At 34.9% G+C, this 24839-nt stretch overlaps 1 protein-coding gene across 4 annotated transcripts in view; it reads right to left on the minus strand.

Moving 5' to 3' along the window:
• Positions 1-1173: 1173 nt before the first annotated feature.
• ZNF711 (zinc finger protein 711) overlaps positions 1174-24839 on the minus strand; it is a 28557-nt gene continuing 4891 nt past the window's right edge. For 2 of the 4 annotated variants that reach the window (XM_067304150.1, XM_067304149.1), the window contains 8 exons: positions 21654-21758; positions 19578-20108; positions 12572-12730; positions 7749-7895; positions 7009-7146; positions 5224-5271; positions 4508-4651; positions 1174-4047 (listed from right to left, as the gene is read on the minus strand). In XM_067304150.1, coding sequence (XP_067160251.1) covers positions 2870-4047; positions 4508-4651; positions 5224-5271; positions 7009-7146; positions 7749-7895; positions 12572-12730; positions 19578-20108; positions 21654-21732 — 2424 coding nt within the window. In that variant the 5' untranslated portion in view covers positions 21733-21758 and the 3' untranslated portion in view covers positions 1174-2869. The remainder of the gene's footprint in view (positions 4048-4507; positions 4652-5223; positions 5272-7008; positions 7147-7748; positions 7896-12571; positions 12731-19577; positions 20109-21653; positions 21759-24839) is intronic. The other 2 variants (XM_067304151.1, XM_067304152.1) reach the window with 2 other exon arrangements.

A 24839-nucleotide genomic window follows, 5' to 3' on the forward strand; every position in this document is an offset into this window, starting at 1 on the left:
TTATTTAACAAGTAGCAAATGCCAAGTTAGGTCTATAACAAAAAAGCAGTATATGACTTTCTGCGCATGCCAGTACATTTCAAAAATTGAGAGTTTAAAACACTGTAAATGTTAACATATTTCACCAGTACCGATAATAAGAGATATCAAAACATGATTTCAGCATCTTTTGTAATGCTTAAAAGCATCAATCCCTATCCTAATCCAGATTTCCATCCACTGTCTAAAATGCTGGCTTCTTTCCAAAAGCCTAGCTTCTTTCATTTCTAGCCCCAATGCCCTGTTCTGTACCACATGAACTTTGAATTAAGCAATGCAGGATTAAGTCTTTTTACAAAACTGTCTACAGAATATGTTTAAAATATTAAAGTACCTGATTAGTCCGTCCATCCTTAAGGTGGAAAAATAAGCCAGCACTGATCTGTACTTGGTCACAGAGTCAGACCAGGTGAATGATCATCTTCAGTCTGTTACGAATAATCTCCTTCAGTCTAGGCATTCAATATCATTTTCAGGAATAAAGCATTAACATTTTCAATGAAATACAATTTTAATGAAAAATAAATTTTCTGATGGTACTGCCCCTCCTTTGACTGCTGGACATAAAAAAGGAAAGTAATGTAAATAAAAACAGATGAATAGATTCATAAGGTCTGAATCATTTCTGCTTGTTAGTACAAAACCTAAGGGTTCACTGGCTAAAAGCCAGTCGAAAATCCTTGCTGAAGACTTCTTTTAAAATCTCTCTCAAGTTTTTAATCTATTATTGATGTCGTAAGTAAAATATTCTTAAAAGAGAAGGAAATTAAGATAGCAATACTTTTAGCATTTCATTTTGCAAGCTGTTCTTTTTATGCAGTTAAAAAAAAACAATACTTACCTATCTTTTCCCAAAATATATGCGAAGTTTTATGTTCTCTTTACTTAAAGGAAAGAATTTCAAAGAATATCAATATCACATTTGATAATAGTTTTAGAAATATGCTTAAGGACATGAGCTGTAACTTTTAAGTGTTACTTAAAATCCCAATCCTCCCCCCAATAGTAACTGTATCTCAAGTAACTGGTTTACTTGAGATAAATATTACTACATTTCATATTAATTTATGAATAATAATTTAATTAAAATGTTAGGCACATGTACACAGAATGAGACATTCCTATATCACCATAAATGAGAAGCAAACTCCAAAAAAATTGGAGTGCAAGAGATGCGATTTATTGTATGCCCGTTACGATGAGTAACACATTTAGAAATAATAATCCCACATAACAGTGACAATCTTATTTTACAGCGTGTACATCATTTTTTACAGCCACATAAAACACGTATTTTTCTAAGAGATTTCCCAAATTTAACTTTCTGAAGTATAGAAATATAAAAAAAATTTATTCTCAAGGAACTGATTCTCATCTGGTGCAAAAACAAAATATGAACATTATCTGAAACACAAAGCCACAATATAGCATGAAGTTACAATTTATCATGTGAACAGCTGTGTGCAAACATGAAGCAACTAAAAAGAGTAAAAAATACACATTATATGCATAACATTTATGAACAGGTTTTTCATTAAATAGCCCTAGACCAGCTTGTTATATTAAGCGCCATTTGATTTGCAGCATGCTAACACAAAGCATTGTTTAAAGGGATGCATATTTTAAATGTATACACTGTAAACTGAAGATCCACCTCCAAACTCTAGTGGCAGCATATTTTTCTGGTTAAATACTGCATATATACTTTCTTACAGATTGAAAATGCATGTTTATAGTATGGTATAGACTTTTTAAGAATTGATTAAAAGGTGCAATTTTATATCTATATTGAAAATTTCATATTAGGAGGTAGGACAATAATAGTCATACCTGTTATGAACACTGCCCTAAAGAACTTCTACATATTTTGAATTTTAATTCAAAAAAACTATTATTTTCTTCGACTTTGTTTTTAATATTCTTTTTAGAGAAGATCTTAAAGTAGCAAGAAAAAAATTAGTGTTGAGTCACAACACTATGAGCTGCATCCATTTTTTCCTTAAAAAAAAAAGTCAGATTCAAAGTTAATTTTGTCATATGTGCCATACTGAACAACATTCAACTGTAGTTTCAGATAAAAAAGGGAAATTATATACATACACATCTTTAACCCTAGCACCAGAACACCACCTTTGAGCTCATAACATAATGCTATATTTTAAACATCATATCCTGCAATAAAATAGGTTAGCAGCTTTGAAAAACATTTTAAAAAAATTACTCATCAAACCTAAACTAATAAAGGAAACAAAAAAGTTTCCCAATGAAATGTTAAAAAAAAAAAAAAAAAAAAAGGGACAAACCCCCAAATTTGACCAGTTCTGGAATATAATTTCCAGGCACAATTTAAAAACGTTATGACCAAGTGACGGACTAATATTCTTATTCTTTCAAAACTGCACAAGAAGTTAGACTCGGTTACCTTAGCAAACAATTTGTAAGTAACCCCACCATGTATCTGAACTGTTTTCATATTGGAGACAAATGCTGTTACTGACAAAATGGATAACACAATCATCTTCGTTTTGTCTTCTATAGCTTAACAATGTGTAATACTATTAATCTGAAGACATTCAGCAATCTTTCTGCAATATTTCAGACATTCATCCATCTCTCTGCATTCTATAGTGCTCTTTAGGTTCTGATAAGCAACAATCATAGGGCTATGAGATCCCCCTGTCAACCCTAATACTTTTAAGACTTTTAATACAAAGAATGTAAAGTTATGATTTAATATCAAGCTTTGAAACCAGGAGAAACAGTTCATGAGATTTTTTTCCCCAATTAGCATATCACAGTTTCTAAATTGCTTCCTTCTTGAGATCATATATTACATTATGGCCTCTTTGTGGTGCCTCATTATATGTTGATTTTTTTCTGATGGTCTACGGAATCCCTTTTTGCAATACTCACACCTATGTGGATAGTCTTTCGTGTGTATTGATATTACATGTCGTTTAAAGCCTGATGCATCCGTAGTGCTATATTCACAATACTGGCATTGATAAACTTTTCTTCCACTGTGGGTCTTCATGTGCTTCTTAAGTTCAGTTTGCTGCCTAAATCCTCTTTTACATCTTTTGCATTTAAAAGGCAGGTCCTTGGTGTGAACTGAGAGGATATGCCCACTAAGTACAAAAGGATCTGATGTTTTAAAGTCACAGTGTCTACACTGATGTATCTTTTTACCTTTATGGGTTTCACTATGCTTTTTGAGCTCAGATGGACGATGGAAGCCTTTTTCACATACCTCACATTTGTGGGGAAAATCCTTTGTGTGAACTGAAATAATGTGTCGCTTCAGGTCACTTGAATTGGTGCTCTTATGGTCACAATGTGGACACTGATGAGTCTTATGCCCTTGAAATAATTCTGTGTGCTGCTGCAGTTCTTTTTCATCTGTAAATGCCTGGGGACAGTGCTCACATTTAAATGGCAAATCAGTCCCATGTTTGGTTTTGATGTGGGTTTTCAGATTGGACTGATCAGCACATCTGAAGACACAGTGCTGACATTGGTATGGCTTTTCCCCAGTGTGGGTCCTCATATGCTTTTTCAGCTCTGAAGGATGACGGAATCCTTTCCCACACTCCACACATACATGAGGAAAGTTCTTACTGTGAACTGCAAGTAGATGTCTATTGAGTAGTCCCTGCTCTGCAGTTTCATAGTCACAATATTTGCACTTGTGTAGTTTAGGCTCCTTGTCCCTCAGTATTAGTTTATTAGAACTCAATGGGCTTGCTTCTCTGTATCTTCTTGTGTATTCTGTAAACTCATGGGTTTTATCAACTTTATTTATAAGTTTATGGCTTTCCAGATGATTGTGGAAACTTACTTTTTTGTTAGTTGTAAAGTCACAGTCTGTACACTGGTATTTCTTCTTAATCATATGATCTGGATGATTCTTCATATGTCTTTTCAAGAATCCTCTGGATTTAAATTTTTTCCCACATATGTGACAAGGGTAAACTGTTAAGGGCTGTCCATCAGGACCTATTATAACAGCTGTTTTTAAACAAACAAAAACACGTTATGAAGGAAACAAATTTACCGATTAAGAAATTAAATCAGCCAATTGCTGTTCAGATTCATGCACTTACACTTGCAGCAGACAGAGAATGGTTCAGTAGTTTAAAAACAACCAATCCACAGCACCGACAGTTTATATAGTGTTGTTTTAGAAACTGCTCAAATAGATCAGTAATATTATATGTGCAGTGAATATATCCATGCTTGCTTTTTAATAGTTTGCAACATTCAAATGAATTGCATCAGCCCTAAGTGTACTGACTTCAGACAGTAAAAACTACTACATTTTCTATGCATAGAACTGGAGAGGGGAAGGACACAGGAAATACGCAAATCATTTATTTATTTTTTTAATTCTGCACCAGTTTTAAAAAAAGGAAAAGTAAATGAGCAAGTGCCATTCCATGACAAATACGCATAACCATACAGTGTTTACCTGTTTGCCATTGCCTGGCCTCTCCTCTCCTCCTTTTCTTGGCTTTTTGTTTTAGCACTCTATTAGTGCTAATGCTATCACAAATCTGCAGGTATTGTGTTGCATTACCGTTTTTGTTTTCTAATCGTGTATCCAAGTTATTTCCTAGAAACAAAAATTAGACACCATAAAAACCTTAAGCAACTTTCTTCTTTGAGACTGGTGACTGGAATTGCACAGCAGCATAATCAACCTTTTTTTTAAAAAAAGATCACCCATTCCTTTACAGTGAACACATAAAAAAAAAAAAAGACAGAGTGCCAATATAAAGCATTATCTGTCTTAGATGTTGACAAAAGTCCAGAATAGAATTATTTAAATATCTAACTAGTTTTCAGATATATTCCTTGGTTTCTTTTATTCCTTAAGACATTCATTTCTTATTATCTAACTTTGTTTTACCTCTCAGTAACTACACTATCTCTGTTCTGACTATAAAACCATATAAAAATACTGGCAGATCCTCCCAGCTTCCCCACCAACTCTGAAGGCCTAAAACACATCTAGAATTGTTTTAATTTGAAAATAGTAGAGAAAGACCATAGAGTCCTTCATATATTTTGCAAATAATTTTTTGGCATTTACTGATTAGGAGAACTATGATACATAAACATATATATTTTCAAAGGCAGCAAGTTACTTTTAATGTTGTACAAAACACAATCACATGTTCTCACCTGCCGTTTGACCATCTTCATATCTTCTGGGTAGTCTTCTTTCGTCTCCTGCAGAAAATGGTATATTAGTTATTTATAAATTAAAATTCTTTCTAATGATGATGGCTTTGAAAGTCTGAGAATGAGAGAACAACCAACTAATAAATAACAGCTTAACTCAATTCAAACTGAGATGTGCAGTTCACATCAGTCCAATACCTTGTCTTTATACGCCCCAGGAACTAAAAATCAACTCTTTGGGCATAGCTATATCCATTAAACCTGTTCTTGCATGCTTATCATGCTGACTATCTTTCCTACTTCTCATAATTAAGGCTGCAAGGGCCAGGGCAAATCCTATTTAGGGTTTGTTTTTTTTACAAGAAAAGATTAAGAATATTAAAGATTTGAACAATATAGAGGACACATGGGTTGAAGAAAAAAGAACATTAATGTTGGAATTCTGCCCTGCTGCTCATACTTTGGCTTATAGCAAATTAAGTAGCCTAAAACTATTCTTTAAACTATATAGCCTCACAGAAACAGTAAGCATGTGTGTAACAGGTGGCATCTCTGTAGCCCACTGAGCAAATAAATGTTATTTACAATGAAGCCCTCTGTCCTGAACTCTCTCCAAAAATGCCAAACCATTCACTGACCATATGCTTTGTTTCTGCAAACTTTTAAACTCATATGTAACTCCAGATACCAACCCAGAAATTAGAATATCTGAAATCCACAGTTCAATCTTGAAATCCAAATACCTTATGTTTCCAGAGTAGAACTAAGTAGATAATAAGGCTCCTACCTTTGTACTAATCAGCTGTTCAGCACTCTCTATATGAGGCGCTACAAACTTCTAAGAGATAGGCAAGTAGTAATTTAAGAGACTATTCCTCATTTTGTATTGAAAGTGTTTATTGCTATGTGCCATGGCTCTGCAGTTCAAAAATATTTTATCAGCCCAACTACTGTGCTCAGAAATATTCCACCAACGGAGTTTACCTGCTCAGCTTGCTAACTTAATTATAATATAAACCAGTGCTGACCTGATACTCTCTTAACATATATTTAAAAGATGCCAAAATCCTAAAATGCAATAAATACAAAATAAAGAGAATATTCAGAATTTGCAATATATCCTAATGAGATGCTCCTACTACTTGAAGCATGGCTGCAGAGAAAAAATTACTTTTGTTTATAATCTGAAAGGGTAACAGGTTTACAACTTGCTACATAAACCAAAATTATTAGGAACATATTTACATACCTAATCCTACTATTCTCTTTTTAAACTTATTTCTCCTTCCTCCTAGTTAATGTAAAATACTTAAGGCTATTCTCATTTTTGTCAAGTCTTCAACAACTATATAAAAACCAGGCACTCTGTACCTCTGAGCTAGTCCTAAGAACACCAGATCAAAATTCACCAACTTTCTTTTCTACTTCATAAAACTCCGCATGTAGCAATCAATTCATTATATGCAAGACAACCAACTGCTAAAATAATCCGAGGACTGTTTGGTAGGCCAGTGTTGAGAAAAACACTAGTGTATAAATAGGACTAACATTTTCTTTGTATCTGAACTACAAAAAGCTTATGTGTAAAAGGTTATGAATGATGTGAAAAAGAATTTTTCACATCACTTTATCAACTTCACTAACTGACAGTGGTAAGAGATCAGAAGGAGCTGTTACGAGTTCCCTGGGGAGAGGTGAGAGATTGACATCTGCATAAAGATTCTGGAAGTTAGATTAGGAATAAAACTGGAAGAGATTTTCACAAATAAGCAGAAAGACTCCTACCGTAAGCAGCAGCCCAAGCAACAGGCACAAAAGTTTTATTCACGGTGGAGTCTTCAAGCTGTGTGTCTGGAAGTGATGTAGCTTCTTCTTCACCTACAATAACTTCCATATAAACTTCATCTGCTATTTCAGCACAGCCTGGATTAAAGGAGAAGAATAACCTTTAATTTTACTCTGCTCATCTTAAATTTTCCTTCATTTAATTTGCTCTCATTCTGATTGATACCCGTTATAAATTACTTTCCTTCCTTTGGCATTTAGAGCCACCCCTTCCCTTAGGGGATCATTGTTTATTCAGACATTCCTTAAAGAGAGAAAACAAATATCAATAAGTATAAATAACAAAATAAATACCAACATAAATTCAAATATACAAACTTATAAACGTGTAACTGATGACATTTATTTGCCACTTTGCCAGAAAGCTGTTTAAACAAGGCAATTCACAGTAGGAAAACATAAAAATGAGAAATTTGACTAACCTCGTTAACTTCATCCATGGACATGTTAAATTTAATATAAATAATGAAATGATTGCATACAGAATGCACAAAGTGCATATTATCCACACCACTTTAAAATAGTTATAGCCTGTCTTTATTTTTAGGGAAGATCAGTTTAGTTTTCTACTACTTCAGGCTGAAGAATCCTTCAGAAAAATTAAAAAAGTCCTTGAGAATGATGTTTATATTGCTGTACCAAATAGCATGAGAAACAAAAATGTTTCTTATTATGCTTACTAATATCTTCATCTTCCTGAGAAGAGTCCTTAACAGCCATGTAAACCATTTTTTCTCGCTGCATTCTACCAACACCTCCTTGTTCAATTACTCCAGCTACAGAATGTCCATTGTGAAAGTCACTCTCTGTGACAATTTCTGTCCCGCCTTTAAAAAAAAGAAGTTAAACACATAAGTGAATGTAAACAAACCCACTGTTAAGATAAATATCAGATTTAATATAAGTATTTTTTTCTTATTTACAACAAAGCTATTTCATAAATCTCTAATTAAATATTTTGAAATCCCTGTCAGTCATAAAAACATGCAAGTTTGATACTTCATTGCAGATTAGGAAAAATGAGCTGTGTTCTCTCATTGTCTCCTGATAAATTCAGGACTGAACAACTACTACCCAAGCGAGATCAATGCTTTTTACGCATGCCAGCAGTGAACTCAAATATGACTGGTAATACATACCCGCCCAGGCCCATCAAAAAAATGACTATAATTCTAATCCTGCCCTGGCAGAGCACAGCCTTTAAATTGTCTCTTGAGACGTGAACAGCTCTTATCCCTCTTATCCCCCCAAAGTCACATTTACTCACCTTTCAGAAACTGATTTTTAGAGAATTTTTCCTATATGTCCTGTGTATGTCCCAGACTCATTATACTGGATCATTTGGAGTAGTAATATATATTGAGGCCATACTTCTCAAACCATTACAGAGCAACTGCACTCTAATTACTTCAACACGTACATTATATGAAAAGACTGACTATCAGGGATGTAAGGTGTTGCACCGAATCCTCGAGGTTAGCACAGCAGCAGTTAGAACAAAACAAGGACTGTCCACACAGTTCCACTTCAAGTGACTCAAAAGCTTTGGCTCACCAACTTACTCTAACAGAGGTAAAAGAACAAGTGTTCAAACTGGAACTTGATATTGATGCTTGAATTAGAGAAAGGTGGAAGATAAACATGTAGATTCGTCTTCCATGCTTCTCAGGGACAGGGACAGAGACTAGAGAAGCTGCAGATTATGGCAGAACAAACTAAGGCCTGGCACAAAGAGGCCTTTTTCAATACTAAGAGCAGTCCTGATGGAATCTGCAGCCCAGCTGAGTATTTTCCAAATCAAAATAAATGGATTCATCACTCTCTGTAAATGTTTTATGAATAGGAGACTTGCCAAATGTCTGTCATCTCACCAAACAGAAAAACTAAGCTCTCTCTCTGCAATCAAAATGTGTAATTTCAGTTTTCCCAAGCTAGATGAAAACCTCAGATAATTTTAAAATCACTGGGATGGGTCTAACAGTGGCATGTCTCTACAGAACACAACGCAGAGAGACCCTCATGCCTTTGAAGGCAATGGTTGCCAAAATGACCAACTAAGCAGCAGGTACTCCTGTTAGTCAGACAACACAAGACAAATCCCAGGAAAGCTAAGAGAAACTCTTAAGAAATTCAGAAATTTAGTCATTATATGACAGTTTGGAACAGATGGGTGATTTCTGAAGAATTAGAGAGAAATACACTCCACAGCAAGGTGCATAATCTGTGATTACATAAACTATGTGAAATGGCAGAAGATGCTGTTGGAATGCCAGCACAGGAAACCTCTTCCATTTTGCCAAACATGCAAGACCTGCGACAGCTCTGCCTGTGGCCAGATCAAGCTCATGAAACTAGCTAACATCAATTCATAACATCAACCCAGAAAGTGTGTAGCAGGGCGCAATATCATGCAGCTCTGATCAAGTCACGAAGTAGTAATACACATTATGCTCACACAATGCTACACTCAGATTGCAAACACCTTTAATGAAACACCACATGAATATCACTATATTGCTTCTAAAGTCAAGCTGGATCACATACACCATACTTGCCTCAAATATAGTGCTAGGCTTCTCTCTTAATTAGATTTACTGGAATTCAATTTTAATAAATAAATACAAAATACTGAGGTTTTGATTTTTTAGTTCCTCTACATCCCCAAAGTCCTGGCTGATGTCAGCCTGTTCTGGGAGAACTTGATGGAAGACAGAGAGGCAGCCCTATGGTCCTGAGGCTTGTGAGACCGAAGGGAGTGCTGAAATTGCAACCAGTGAATACAAGATAAAACTGTAGGAGTGAAACTGAAACTAACCAGAAATTATAACCAATGACATGCCAGGAATCAAAAATAAACTTTCATTCTAGTCATTCATCCTCAGTTTATATTTGGTATATGTACGTATATATATCAAAACTACTGGTAAGTTTTTAATATTTGTTTTTATATTTTAAATTTTGCGTTTCACATTTATGACAAAACAAAGAAGATTTATTACCCAAGCCCAATTTTACAACTTGTTTTGAAAGTGATTTGGCCAGGACATTCTTCTGAATAACACTTGATTGCAAGGCAAATGGCTGGCATTTAAGAACCCTCCCCCACACCATGTACAAAATAATCGAGACTACTGCTGGTGCATAGATTGAAACTCAGGCTTCCTTTGTGAAGGCTGTCATCTCGGTCTCTGTATTCCGTAATGCTGAGGTGGCAACCACACATTATCAATATTATCAGCTCTTTCAAAGGGGAAGTACTCACCGGTAGTGAACAGGATAATTTGCGAGGACTACCTCATGGCTATACCAGAAGCATTGAGATTGGCTCACAAGAAGGTCCCTGCTGTAAATTAGTTTTCAGCCATAAGAGATTTTGATTCTTCCTGCTGCTGCATTAGCAGTCTGTCCCTCAAGACTGACAACCTATCCCCAGAGGAAGAAACCATATTTCAAGAACAGGGCCTGGCAATTCATGTAGGAACTGGCAGATGAAACAGATGTTACAACAGGTAAGAGATGTTAAGGTGCTGCTTCTCTAGATCCTTTTCTCATGCCCTCAGGAAGGACATGGCCTTCACAACCTCTCATACTTGTAAGAAATTAAGGATCAAATAGGGAAAATCTCAGGGCTTACAGAAATATTCACAACCCTTCAGTAGAGTCAGGTACTGTCTGTTCAGAATAGAATGGATAGCAAAATATGCAAAGTTACTTGGCAACCTGATGAAGGACTTCACTAATAGGCTCCAAAATCCTACACATTATCATCCTACAAAAGATACTGAGCAACTTGTAAGGCAATCTAACAAGTTCTGAGCCTATCCTGAGAGAAAGAAAAACAAAGATAACTGCCCCATTAGCTAACAGTCTGATCATCCCTGTTATAACAATCCTTTTCTGTCATTAATTTCAGCTGAAAAGATAACTTCTTTCTCAGAGAAGACAAAAAAAGGCATTATATAGCTGAAAATTTCCTGAAGCAGTAGTTCAAGCTGCTTGGAAAAAAGCACCAGGACTGTTACTAACTGGAGGACTTTGCTCATCTAATCCACAGTTCTGTCTGAAGTTTAAGGTTTGCACAGTATAGCCAGGCCAAAACTACTTGTCTGTTGGAGGTGATCTCTCTTCACTGCTCCAGGAAGAACAGAAACGAATTGATCTGCACTGTGAGTGGGCTTAGATGTACCATGCCAGACACATTCCAGTGAGGCGGAGTTTCAAGTACCTAAGCGCAGAGGTAAACTGGTAAAAGCCAGAGATTTCAGCTCTGAGAACAACCATAAGCGGGACCCTGCTTTTACAAGTCACAATGAACAGAACCTGGATTGGCTGTATGTCTACTTGCAAGGCTCCTGAAACAGTTCTGGATCTATCATTTGGTAAGAACTGCAGAGCAAGAGCTTCTTGGTTAGGTTTGGACAAGACTGCATGCCTAAAACCCCAGCAATCTTCTCCCTCTCTCTGCACCAAGGCCACCAAAGACTGTTCTATGACAGGAATCCCCTCTAGAAGCTTCTCTGTGCTGATGTAGAAGGCCGCCAACTTTCTAGAGTTTCTTGGGGAAGAAGTCCTGGACTTTGCATTATAAACAACTTTACTGCACATCTGTGTTCTGTGTTCTAGAAAGTTCTCTCAGAAAGCAGCACCATGTTATGTATCCGCTTGCAAAGAGGTGAGCTATTAAGAACATCCGCTGTTAACAGCTATGGAGCGGACAGCTGTTACATCCACGAGATTTTGGGTTCTGCCAGAACTCTACCTGCAAATTAAAAATCAGCCTCTGAAACCCCAGCTGTCTACTCCGCTTGTGGAAATGCTGCCTCTAATTCAAGGATATCTGATCTACTTATGCACTAATTCTTCAATTGCTGTAGTTTTCAGTATGGTAAACTGACACTGATTACAGTTTATCTTAACATAGCAGGCTGAAAATAGCAATGGTTCAGCAGTTGAATCACAAGCAGGTTACAAATTACTACATTTAAACCACTCTTCAACGAAGGACAGATAGGACAGTGACTGCATTATAAAGTCTAGTATCTTAATTTGAATCCCTTATAATTAAGTCTTTCTCTACTACAGAAGGGCAGAAAAGGTCAAGAGACCAGTATGCTTTTAAGTCAGTTGAGCAAAAAAAAAATATTAAACCACTAAAACAAGAGAAAAGAAGTCCACTGGATAGAAAACTTTGTTACTCATAGCATTCTGTCTTGCAAAGTCAGAAAAAAGCAGCAGCTGAAAAACACCTGCAGATGTCCAACCACTTCTACATTTAGTCTTTGGGACCCTGTAGCATAGGCAGGTGAAAATAAATACTGCTAGTCAAAAGGAACCTAAATTTAGGATTAATACACATCATGTATTAACTGCATATTGGCAGTCTCCACAAATGTCACATTCCACAAAAAACTCCAGTCAGTGGACTATGTTAAATTAAAAAAAAAAAATCAAAAATACCCCCAAATATTTCATACTACCGGAATAAATAGAATTTAAAAGGTACCTATTTCGACATCATCTTCAGCTTCAGCTTTAAATATATAAACTTTGATAACTTCTGAACCAAACCCATCATCTTTAGCAACGTCATCATTTGACACCTCTGTACTGATTTTTAAGGGGGTGCTTCCTATATGGTCCAATTTTTCTCCAACATCATCCACTGTAAAAATAAGAGAATAATAATGAGGTTCAAATACATTTTTTAAAAGTCAAAGTAATAACTAGCAGGATTTTTTCTACTATTATCCTCATGCACAGTAAAAGATTGCATTCATAAATGGCCTTTATAAATTAGTTCATCTTAAGAAATTTGAAAGGGAAAGAGATTCCAGAAGATCAATATTCAATTTAATTGTCACAACTCTGGAAACATAACGCAAGTTGTAGAATGAAGGACATAAGAGGAAGCTTGTAATAAAATACTCTGTGGGTATTGGTTATGCCTGAAACTATTACAGTTGGAAAGCAAAAATGTATCAATAATTAAACAAATATCCAAAAACTAATCCAGAATTGACTGCTACAGTCTAATAAGAACTCCAGGAAGTTTCACTATTCACTATTCTAAAATACTGACATCTAGTAGCTGATACTGCTATCAAGAGTGCTGATTCTAAGTAATTTGCCAGTGAAAGAAGTGTGTGTCAAAAAATTGACTACACCTTCACACTGAAACAAATTACGGTTTTAACTACTTTATCACTTAAAAACCTACAAATTAACAAAGATTACTGTGTAATATATCATATAGCTGATTAAAAGATGAGATAAAATAAATCCAAATAATATTACGTGAAATTGAGTTCTCATTCTTTATGCCTGCAACTTAGTTATTCCAATAAATTTGACTTGTATATTCAAAATGCTGATTTTATTTATTCAACAAAAAAATTACATTTGAAGTGTAAGTAAGTTTAGAAGTGACACTGTTTTGGTAACATATGTGTTCACATAGACATCCATATATATGGATGGAAACCGTCAACACAAAGGCCACTGAACCAAGCAGCTTTCTGACATGCACATTGCTAACACACTTCTCTCAATGAATAAAATTAGTTCCTGTGCAGATGGCCAGGACAAACCTATGCAATATCGGACATCCACTGAAGTCCTCTAAATAGGGAAGAATTCCTCAAAAGGAAAATAAAATCTGTATTAAATACATTATAGGGAAATAACAATTTATTATATGTATAACATTAAAATATGTACATATTAGGTAAAAAAAAATGCATTAAAATTGGTATTTTAAGTGTTTTACAATGAGAGTAAGAGTGTTTTGCAATGACTAGTGTCTACTCAGTGCAGACAACTGAGGGCTCTGATTACTGAGTAAAGGATGGCTTACCTTGGGATGGCTGCAGTGGTTCCCAATCCCCCTCTAAGTTTCCTGCCCTCAGTGCAGTGATGACTGCTCTTGAAGGGCTGCTTACTACTTCAGGCTACAGCCTGGTGTACTGAGGTAAACTGGAGTTAGTTTAAATTTTTCTTAATACCCCAGGCAGTCATGTGAGGTGGTTCAGAACCTGCTAGAGAAAGAGCAGATGCCTTCCCTGCACCAGGGATGGAAATCCACTACAGCAATCCCAAATGATCCACGGACAGGATTTCATGGAAACACCTATCGGAATTAAACCATTTTTCATCCCCACACTGATGAAACTTTTATTTCACAAGTCTTGGACTGTGTCAGAACAGTACGTATGTCACTAAGAACAGAACTAGATATAAATCACGTAATTACTAAGAAAGTATTTGATTTAATTAAAGAACCACTAAAACTAAATTATATGTTTCTATTAAAATAAAGGCAAAACCTTAAAAAACAATATGATATGCTTTGGCGCACTCTTTTTTGTAAATAACAGACTAATTGCATTGCCAAAAAACCCCACAACCTAACTTGGACCAGTGGAAATAACTAAAAATTTCCCCAGGGAAATTTTGTGTTTCTTTAATTGAAAACATTTTAAATCTCTTACTAGTAACATTGATGCCAGCAATATCAATACCTTTATCCATTATAACAGGACAGGCAGTGCATGGTGTTCATGTTATCTTGCAGGACAATGAAAACAGTATGAATATGAACACCACAAACAAAAAAGCCACAGCAGAGAAATCCACAAATTCCTTTGACAAGTCAGTTAAACCAGCATCAGGTTATTAGTACATCCTTATATCCAATATGAGAAAGTTATTACATCTGCTCACAGAAGTTATTTTAATAAACCTGCTCTGGCAGCATAAAGGAGAGGATAATGCATCCTCTGCTAGCAGGAAAAAGGATAAGCTCAAAGATACTTATCTTGAAAAACCTATTATCACATATTTACTATTTCGGAAAATTAAAAAAAATACTTTTCTGCCTGGCTTTTAACATTTATAGAAGTTTCCCATCCAAATTCTTCAAAATGATAGTTACATGTTTAATGTTAGTTCCACTGCATGTTGAGTCTTTGAAAGATTGAAGCTTAAATAATAGTACAAGACAGGAATGATTAAATATATATCTGTATGACTAAAGTCGCTGTCAAAATGCAGAAAGAAAAGGTTGGGGGGGAGGAAGAAAGCACTCATTCTATGCAGCTACTGTAATCTTAGAATTGGCAGGTGATAGTACATATTTTTAAGGTACAGTTATTTTCTAATCTGCAAGTCAAGCAACAGCAACTTTTTCTAAACTCACAAATTTTATAAATGTAACAAAGTATCAGTTTCACACAGAAAGTATTTCAGTATTAGAAGGTTCTTTAACAACAGAAAGTTCCTACTGAACAGTGCAGTAATCATTGTATGGGATATAAGTTTTCTTTAGGGAAAAAATTCCAAACTATTTAACTAACATTGGATGAAAGTGATTGAATGCCACTATTTATCTGATAAAATAATGCAAGAATAAACATACAATTTTAGATTAGTTGCCTTACCAGGACATCAATTGCAATGCAACAAAGATTACATAAAGAAAAAAGAGGACATTTTCTATTTAAAAAATTTTATATGAGTATTTTCAACCAAATACGAAGTAAAATACATTAATATAATACAGTATGTAAGCTTGCATTTTACCTTTTCAAGTAAAGCACCAGAATTTTTAATATCCTTTAAAAAACAGGGAACTCTGGCTTAGAGGGGCAAACTCCCACACCATTAAGCATCCTCTGTGTTTTCAGAGATCTTCAGTCTCTACAATTTAAGCTAAAGTTATGGAAATGTATCATGAAGCCTCTACATGTACGGCCTCTGAAATCACTTTTCTAAAAAAGTAAAAGTGCAATATAACAAAATCTGAAAAATACAAACGGTATTGATAAAATGATAATGATATAGACTGCTGTTTTTAAGATGTTGCTTTCTGTTTCAACTACACCAACAGCAAAAGAAGTTGAACTGGCAATTGCTATTGCTTAAACCGCCATTTAATACAAAGTAAATTTTATGGTTTCAATCTATTTTTGAACACATTCACATACAGGAAAAGCGATCAACACAGCTGGGCAGGTAATCTTTGTCCAATTCCAAAATATTAGGACTTTTTTTAATAGATGGTGGAAATATTCTATTGCCTAAGTAATATGACTCCACTTACAGACTGCTAACCCATTAATGCTAAATTATCTGATGCTTTTTCCAAGTGATAGCTGTCAGGAACAGGAATGCTTAGTTTATGTCAATGGAAGCCTATGAAAGTGTCTTCCAGATCTGACTCATCCACCAGAAGCACTACATAATATTATCTCCTCATTTTAAAAAATAACTGAAAAAACACAACATAGACCCTTTATAAATATATGCTGAATTCTCCTAAATAACAAGATTTAAAGGAAAACTCAGCACACTTGCAGTGTTAAACTTACCTTTCTTAGCTGTTTTCAGGTGTGTGATGTCCAGATTCACCGTGGATTGCCAGCTCCCAATTCATGTGATGCCTCAGCATGCACTATGCTGGTGATATCACACCCACCATAGGAGCCCACAGGGATAACATGAGGGCAAGATAAGTCCCATGGTTTTACAATTTTACATATTTTTCTCATGTCTGATATACTTATTTTACATCCCATAGGTTACAATATAGGAATATTAATATTAAAATGTTTAGCAAATTATGTAACACTGTATTGTAATATACTAAAAAGGAGGTGGTGGTGGAACAGTACCTTACCCCTAAAGGCCAGCTCCAGTGTTGTTCTTTGGTGGGTATGAGGTCACCAGCATAGTGCATGCAGGGCCAACACACGGATCGGGAGCTGGCAATCCGCTGTGGGTCTGAATATCGCAAACCTGAAAAACAAAAAAGGGTATGTTTTAAGCTACAAGTGTGCTAACTCTTCCTGGGCAAAATCGGATGTACTGTACATAATTTTCACATCTCAGTACGAGATGGGTGGGGGCATGAGCATACCCTACGCATTAACTTTGAACTAACTTCCTTTTTAGCAAGTCCCTTTTAAATGGGAGATTTAAAAAAGGAGATTATGCATATCCTGTAGCATGTTTTGTGGATGTATCAAGAAGTGATTTTTCAGTATCAAGATCATAAGGCTGATTTTAACAAGCTGAATTCATCTGCTCTGAGATAGCTGAGTGGTGACAATTTTCCAGTGAAAATTCGCAGTTACAAAATTATACACATCTTGTTTTCAGAACTACTATCAAAATAAACACTATTTTCCAAAAATATTTATATAAAAATATAATTACCAATAGTATATAAAATATCTACATGGGAATGTATTTTGAAATGGTAAAAAAAAACACCTTTCAATATATTAAAGCCATAATTTTCAACAAAATAAGCCAATTGTAAGTTAAAATTCTACATACAGCTCAGCTTTATACCTTAAAATGTAATATTTTAGAAGTTCCCAAATGTGTTCCACAGAACAGTTGGTGGTAATCCATGAAAAGATAACTGGACATTGCATGTAATGTCCCCCTTTTTAGCTGTTAAATTTCATTAAAGACAGCTAAGAAGTATTTGAAATTTTTAGAATGATCACTCTGATGTGATTCATATTATAAAAAAGTTCAACAACTCCACATATACACACAAGAAATTAAAACCATAAAATTACCTTTCTACAATACTTACTGAACATTTGACAATTTAAAATAAATAAATAAATAAAAATTGTTTTAAACTCTTTGCTAAACTGATGCGTTTATCTATCCTACGTAACAGATTACCTTCAGAAACATAATAAATTCAAGGCTAACCTGGAAAATGTTAAAAAAAAAAAATCAAAACTGCATGAGACTGATCCATTCTGAAACAAATCACTAGAACAGACACTTTGCAGGGTTAAGGTGGCATACCCAGCACAATACAGCCTCAAAGCTTAACAGAGGCAAGAGACTGTCTTAACACACCTAAAATGATGAGAACATAATTTCAGACTAATAATGTAGCTTCCAACTGTGATTACTGAGACTTATCAAGGTTATACATGCATATAATGCCTAAAACTGTGTCTCAAACTGGTTTGCAAACACTGCCAAAACCCTCAGTAGGCTTGAGAACACCTGACAATACTCTCTATATCTCAAATAATCAGGCAGAGCTGAGGTCATTAAGTAACTGTTACTGGAAGTTTAAGACACTCTGGTCTAAGTGCAGTGACAATTACTATCAAATCATACTTATCTATCTTAGAAGGAAGTCCAAGGATGACTTTACTTACAATTACAAAGGTGCAGTTGGAAATACCGCAGTTACAGAATACAACTCATCGTAAGTACTCTGTCAGAAAGGAGGAATTTTTTCAATGAAACAACTGACTGTAAAAATGGTGTTCTTTTATTTACAAATAAACAGGAATTTTGCTGTTGTAGGTTTAATTTGCATTTAGACTGAATGTTTTTTTGTTCTTGTTCCAAAAAACCCTTTTAAACTTGCATTAGTGACATATGGCATTACAGTAAGGATAATATGATAAAAAAATCATAGCTGTCTACCTTATCCTGAAGAAAAAATGAATACTAAAAAAATATTTTGCAGAAAAGCAAAATACATACAGAAATCATTATAATCACTATTCAGTAATGTCTTCCGTCTTGAAATTTTTAATAAATGCAGTTTGCTGTGAAGAGATTGACACTTTGACACCTGGCATTTGTCTTTTGTTTGTCATATTGCTTCTGACTAAATAAAAGCTCTGTTGACCTATTCATACTTCAATAACTAACGCGGAAAAGTCAAAAGTCTGTAATGAATTATCATATATTTTAACAACTTTGCATAACAGTAAAAACTGATATCATAAATATAATTTAAACACTGAAGAAACATAATATACCTAAGGTAGCATTTCACTAACCCTTTTAGTTGCTCTCACTCAACAAATAGTGTAAGAGCATACAGCTTCCTCAAGGAGGGTACAGGTTTGAATGTTGTGTGGAAATTGAAATGGACAGCCACTTTCAATTTTTAGAGAGCTTATCAGTTCATGCACACAACCCCTTAATGTCAAGTAGAGTCCAGAACAGAGCAACATACAATACAATGGCTACTATAATTTTAAATACAGCTAAACAAACAATATTTTGGTGAAAATAAGCAAAGCAAATTTGAATAAGTTATCTTAAAAAAATATTTCTTTGTTGGATTCTATTGATGAAACCCAACATGTTATTTTTACATGCATCTACATAATTTGGTAACGTGCTAGAATATTTTAAAAAGGTACCACACTCAAAATATGTAGAATGTTTAACTTTCAAAATTTGCTTTTAATGTATAGATTTTCAGGAATATTGAGTTTCAAAAACACATGCACACGCACTCATTCACTTGAATGTCATTCTTTTTCTTGTTGTACTGCTGACTGGATTTTTCATTAAGAAAACCCAAATCCAGACAACAAGAATTAACTGAGCAACAGACTATTATTTGAGAGTTCTGTTACAGAGTGCAGCAAGAGTCCAGTTTTGGTAATTTCTCCCCACTAGACTTCTACTTCTGATAATCTCCTGTTCATATCTACCTTTATTTCACTTACAGGATATCATTAAGTAGTCTTCAGATGTACTCTTGCCATCATCATCATCTTCTGTTTTTATAGTCACTGTGGAGCCAGGAACAGTACCAGCTGCTTGAATCACTGCTTCCGAATCTGAGTTGGTTACAAGAACTTCTTCCGAAACCATTGTAGGTGAGTTGGCTCCTGACACAGAGTCTTGCACCACATGCTCCAAATGTCCATCAGGACCCGTAACAAGGTCAGCCACAAAAACCTGATCAGGAACTCTAACAGTTTCTGTTATTAGATCAGAAGTCAAAACATGATCACTGGTATCTAAAGCTTCTTCAATAGCAACATCAGCTTCCAGAACAGAATCAGGAACAATTACACCTTCTGTTACAACATCAGTTTCAGTGATGATGTCGGGTCCTTGGACAACTTCAGCTGCTAAGCCGTGATCAAGAGTTATCCCATCATCAGTAACAACATCAGAAACTAGGACAGCTTCAGGGACTGATACAACAATATGGTCTCCGTCAATATGAGCAGTGCCAGCCATTCCAGCCACTATGAAACAATTATGAATGAGGAGAAAAATGTTAAAATTACTGCATTACTAGAGCTTATCTAAGGAACGGAATAATGGTATAGACAAGATAAACATAGACGAACAATTGCTTTTCAACAATCTACATTTTTACATTTCATCAGATAAAGACAATCCAAAACAGTTTGTATTCTTTAAATTAAGTAAAATAAAACATGTCTCCTCTTTCAAACAGAATTTGCCCCAAGTTTAGGGGTTTACAATGCTGATATTTTAAAAACTAAAGATCAGTTTGCAATCCCCTCCTTTTTTTAATTCCAATTAGAAATGTTTGGTTATGATAGCAATTTGAACACTCACAAAATTTTTGCATGATACTGTAAGTTTGGTAAGCATGCATTAATCCTTTCATCATAACAGCAATTCTCTCATGCTTTATATTTTAAGGGCTTTGATAAAAACTAAGTGTTTAGTTGTATGCCAATTTATAATTTCCAACAATTTGGCATGGTGTAAGGAATGGCTGGAAACAGAAACCTCTGTTTTTCATGAACAGACCTGACTGATCAGTCAAATTTGCAAACTACTTTTCTATATGTAAAAAAGGATGCACAATGATTTATTTTACCACACAAATCAGTTTTAATCTTAATGAATAAAACATGCAAGAATGTGTTTCTTTTCAGAATGAAAAACAGAAGAGTTAAAATTATTCAGCATAGTAATGCAAGTGCAATTATTTTGGTACACTCTGAAGGATATTAATTCATATTAGCACAAAGACATGGTCCTTCCCAATACTTAAGAAGGTCTTCTCCTGTCACAATGCAGAAATGGAGACCCGCAACGAAGAGCGCGAACATCTTGCTGTACTTTCTCCAAACCTTCAAAATTGCTGAAGTCATTTGGCATTGCTATCTAAAGAAACAGTACCAGCCTCAAAAAAATCAACAAGTTCTCTTACATCAGTACAGCACCTGGGCTTATATTCTTGAGAGAACATACAGAATGTACAGATTTAGTTAAATCTGTAAGTTGTTATCTACATAACAACAATTATTTGTTGTTACACTAAGTCATTATTTCCCATCTCATTTACTGAAATACCCTAATGGGGAACTGGAGACAGTAATCGATCACACAAAAGCATGGATGTAAATGCTTATACTGTTATGCTGGAGATGTAACAGATAGCCAGCGTATTTCAAAACAGAAACACACCAAGAAAACCCACAGAACTCTATATAACATTTTCTGGTTGATCTACAGTACTTTGGGCCACAAAGTTAACTTTTTTTTTTTTTTTTTTAGAATTACTTAAATTTTTGAAATAGGTGAATATTTCAGTATTAGCAACCAAAGTATACAAAGACATATGATATATCATCATAAACTTTGTATTTAATTTTCTTCAAAATGCCAAGAAAATAGCATTATTATAGTATGTGAGTCAAGTTACATCCTGATATCATTTAAACACATATAGCAAAAAAGAAAAAAAAGATTTTATTCATTAATGTTTAATAAGATTTTATTCATTAATGTTTAATAGTTAAAATGTTTACCAAAATCTTGCATAATCATAGTGTGAGGCATTTTGGATTCTTGTGTTTGCAATCCAAGACTTCCACCACCTGGATCCATATTCAGCTAAGTTCCTTCACAAATAACTGCAAAATCAAAATCAGAATTTATGTTAAACACAGAATTATTGTGTTGATTAGTTTCACTGGATTAATGTGTTGCACTGACAAATACAGAAAAATATTTATCCAAAAGTTCAAGAGAAAAGCATGCAGTACTTCATACAATTCACTTTGCTTTATTGTTTTATGTTTTTCTAAGTGTATTTTTGACCTAAAATCCTGCAAATGTTTCCAGGCATAAGTAGTTCCAAAGTAATCAAAAGAATTACTCATGTGAGTAAAATAAAACATTTCAGTAATTCTTGGACAGGACTTAATTTTTTTTTTTTTTTAAAGTAAATCTTTGCGTATTGCCTGGTCTAGAAGAACAGTTTGGTTTATAACCTATAGAATTTAACTAGCAAGTGCTTTGGAGTATCTTCAGCATGTGAAAGTACATGCTACCATGTTACTTTATTTCAAGGAGCAGTAAGCACAGAAAAAGCCTAAATGAACATTTTCTCCACCGCAAACTGAACATTAAAATACTGTGCAAAGTTTTATGAGATTCTCCCCATAGGATAACAGCTCACAAATTGAAAGCAAGAGCATCTCACCACAGTAACAAAACAACATAACACATATTAGTAACAATTGAATCCAGTTACACAGTTTATTACTCAAAAGCAGAGAACTTTGTCAAGAAACAAATTAACTTTGCCTTAGACAAAATGTAGCTAACTGCCTGTAGAATCAAGAAATGTAAGTCACCTGAACAGCGCGCACATGCTATCACTACCAATATGCCTTATCATAATAACATACACTATTGATCATGCATGGAAAAGTTATCTTTGCTCTATCCCTATCCTCTGAATATGCTGTTTCAACTAATTATCAAGATTAGCAATTCTGTATGTGCAGAGCTACAGAGTGCATTTAAGAAAGTAGAGAATTGCACTAAGAGTAGCAACTTTTCATATTCTTTCATGATTTTGTATACGCCTCACAGCTATTTCAAAACCAGAATTTCAATGGATTAATGTCATTAAATTTTTTGTTTAATTGTAAATAAGATTTGAAAAAGTTGCATAGGGACAAAAGTGCTGAAGCTGATTTTCTCTCTCAGCAGCTGTGCCTGCCCCCTTCTACATCATTAAAAAATGTCCGACAGAGAGCCTAGCAGAAAATGTAATCGGCGCTCATTTAGATTTGCATGCACATTGCATAGCTACCCATTATAACAGTCAACACTAAGCAGAAGAAAGGCCAACTTATTTCAAGGTCTCCATTGCCATTATACTTACTGAAGAAGTGAAAATATTTAGCAGACTTCTGTGTTGATACTGTTATTTACCTCTATTTACCATTTCAGTATTAGGACTGTATTATCAACGCTGCCTGACATTTTATTTCAAAATTGTCAGGTTTTCCAAAAATCTTTTCTTCTGACACTATCCCTTCTCTGCTGCCTCATTTCTACTGTCAGAAAAAAAGCCAGTTCTATGAAGTTATCTGCAACACTCCTCTTCTAGAAAACCGAAACTTTAAGGCTTTTGGTACAATAAACTCATCAATTCTTTGTAAACTTCCTGCTGTTCTCCTAAACTGTTACAGCTTGCTTTTTTTTTTTTTTTTTTTTTTTTTTTTTTTACAACTTCTTTGCTGCTTAGACTCTTCGAATTCCCCTTAATGCTTAGGGGCTTCTGTTTCCTGATTTCTCTATTGTCAGACTTCTGTATTTTTCTGTCTTTTTAACTTCAGTCAGCTCTTCTAACCTTGCCATGTAACCATGCCAGTTTTATTGAATGATGTGCATGTCTTCTGAGACTCTAATACTCTTTTTAAGTACAACTCAAGTTACCTCTAAGGATTTTAGCATGGTAGGAGTCAAAGTTGAGATTTTTCTCACTAAACTCAATTTTACTGAGATCTCAATTTCTGGTATGGTATCTGTCTTGAAGATGCCAAATCTCTTGTACACGGCACAGAACCTGCTTTCTTTTACCTTTGGTAAAAAGCTCCATTGGTAGCTGGCAGGTACACAAACTTGCTTTCGGAGAAAGAGAATGCATGTAACATTTCTTTGACAGAAATCTTCCATAAAATACAAGACACAGGGATAAATTAGCATTTCTCCATATTATTTATATTACTAAGCATTAAAGTATGAAGATTCTGAATATATGGCAGTTTGCTGCAACCCCAACAGGCAGTTTTATGCAGAGTTCTTAGCCCAGATGAAGTGATTCAGCAGAAATAGCTATGGAGGTATATAGAGAACAAGGCTTTCATAGATGAACAAATCTCTAACTTAAGAGGGCTTCATTGCACAGCACAAAATCTTGCACTTACTGCCCCCCTTGGGTCAAATAATCTGAAATAACTGACAGTATCACATAGAGAATGAAGAGTTTTAGGAGCTGTGGTAAGCAAAAGTGGAATTAGAGCTCAGATCAGAACTACCCACCACTGGACAGTGCAGAGGTGAAGGAAGGAAGTGTGAAAGCTTTTAAGATCAAGTCTCAAAAATATGATTCTTGCAGCATTGTAATATCAACCTTGACTTTGCTCTTCTGGATCTCATAGGAAGTTCACCATCTCCTATCACAAGATTTTGATTAAGTCTGTTCATCTAAATCTAAAATGTAACAGAAATCTCAAGCACTTTATGATGCTACGTATCTGACAACCCTACCGTAGTGAAATACACTGCAACAGAGTTAAGAGCTAACATAGTTAAGCTGAGAGAATAATAAAATAGGACAACCTCTAAGAATAAACAGCTGTAGTGCCTAAAATCTCTCTCTGGGATAGCCTCTAAGCCAGAGTCAAGGGACCCAGAAAGAGCCAGGGACCTAATGCAACTTACGCTAACAAACTAAGCAAAAAGTAAATTAAACCTTGCAGTAGACATAACATTAATTTCTCTTAGAACACTTGGGAAGCTCTATCAATAACAGGCACTAGATTCCATGGTGAAAGACCCTAACAAACCAAGGCATCATAATGACAGTTTACTGTGTTTACTGTAACACTTCTGGCTCACCAGAACTGACCGCGCTGGATCCTTGGTCCCGAATTAAATTGCCACAGAGATATGGGAGATGATGACACTAAATCAAC

The sequence above is a fragment of the Apteryx mantelli genome, chromosome 13 (genome assembly GCF_036417845.1).
Source record: "Apteryx mantelli isolate bAptMan1 chromosome 13, bAptMan1.hap1, whole genome shotgun sequence".
Lineage (NCBI taxonomy): Eukaryota > Metazoa > Chordata > Aves > Apterygiformes > Apterygidae > Apteryx > Apteryx mantelli.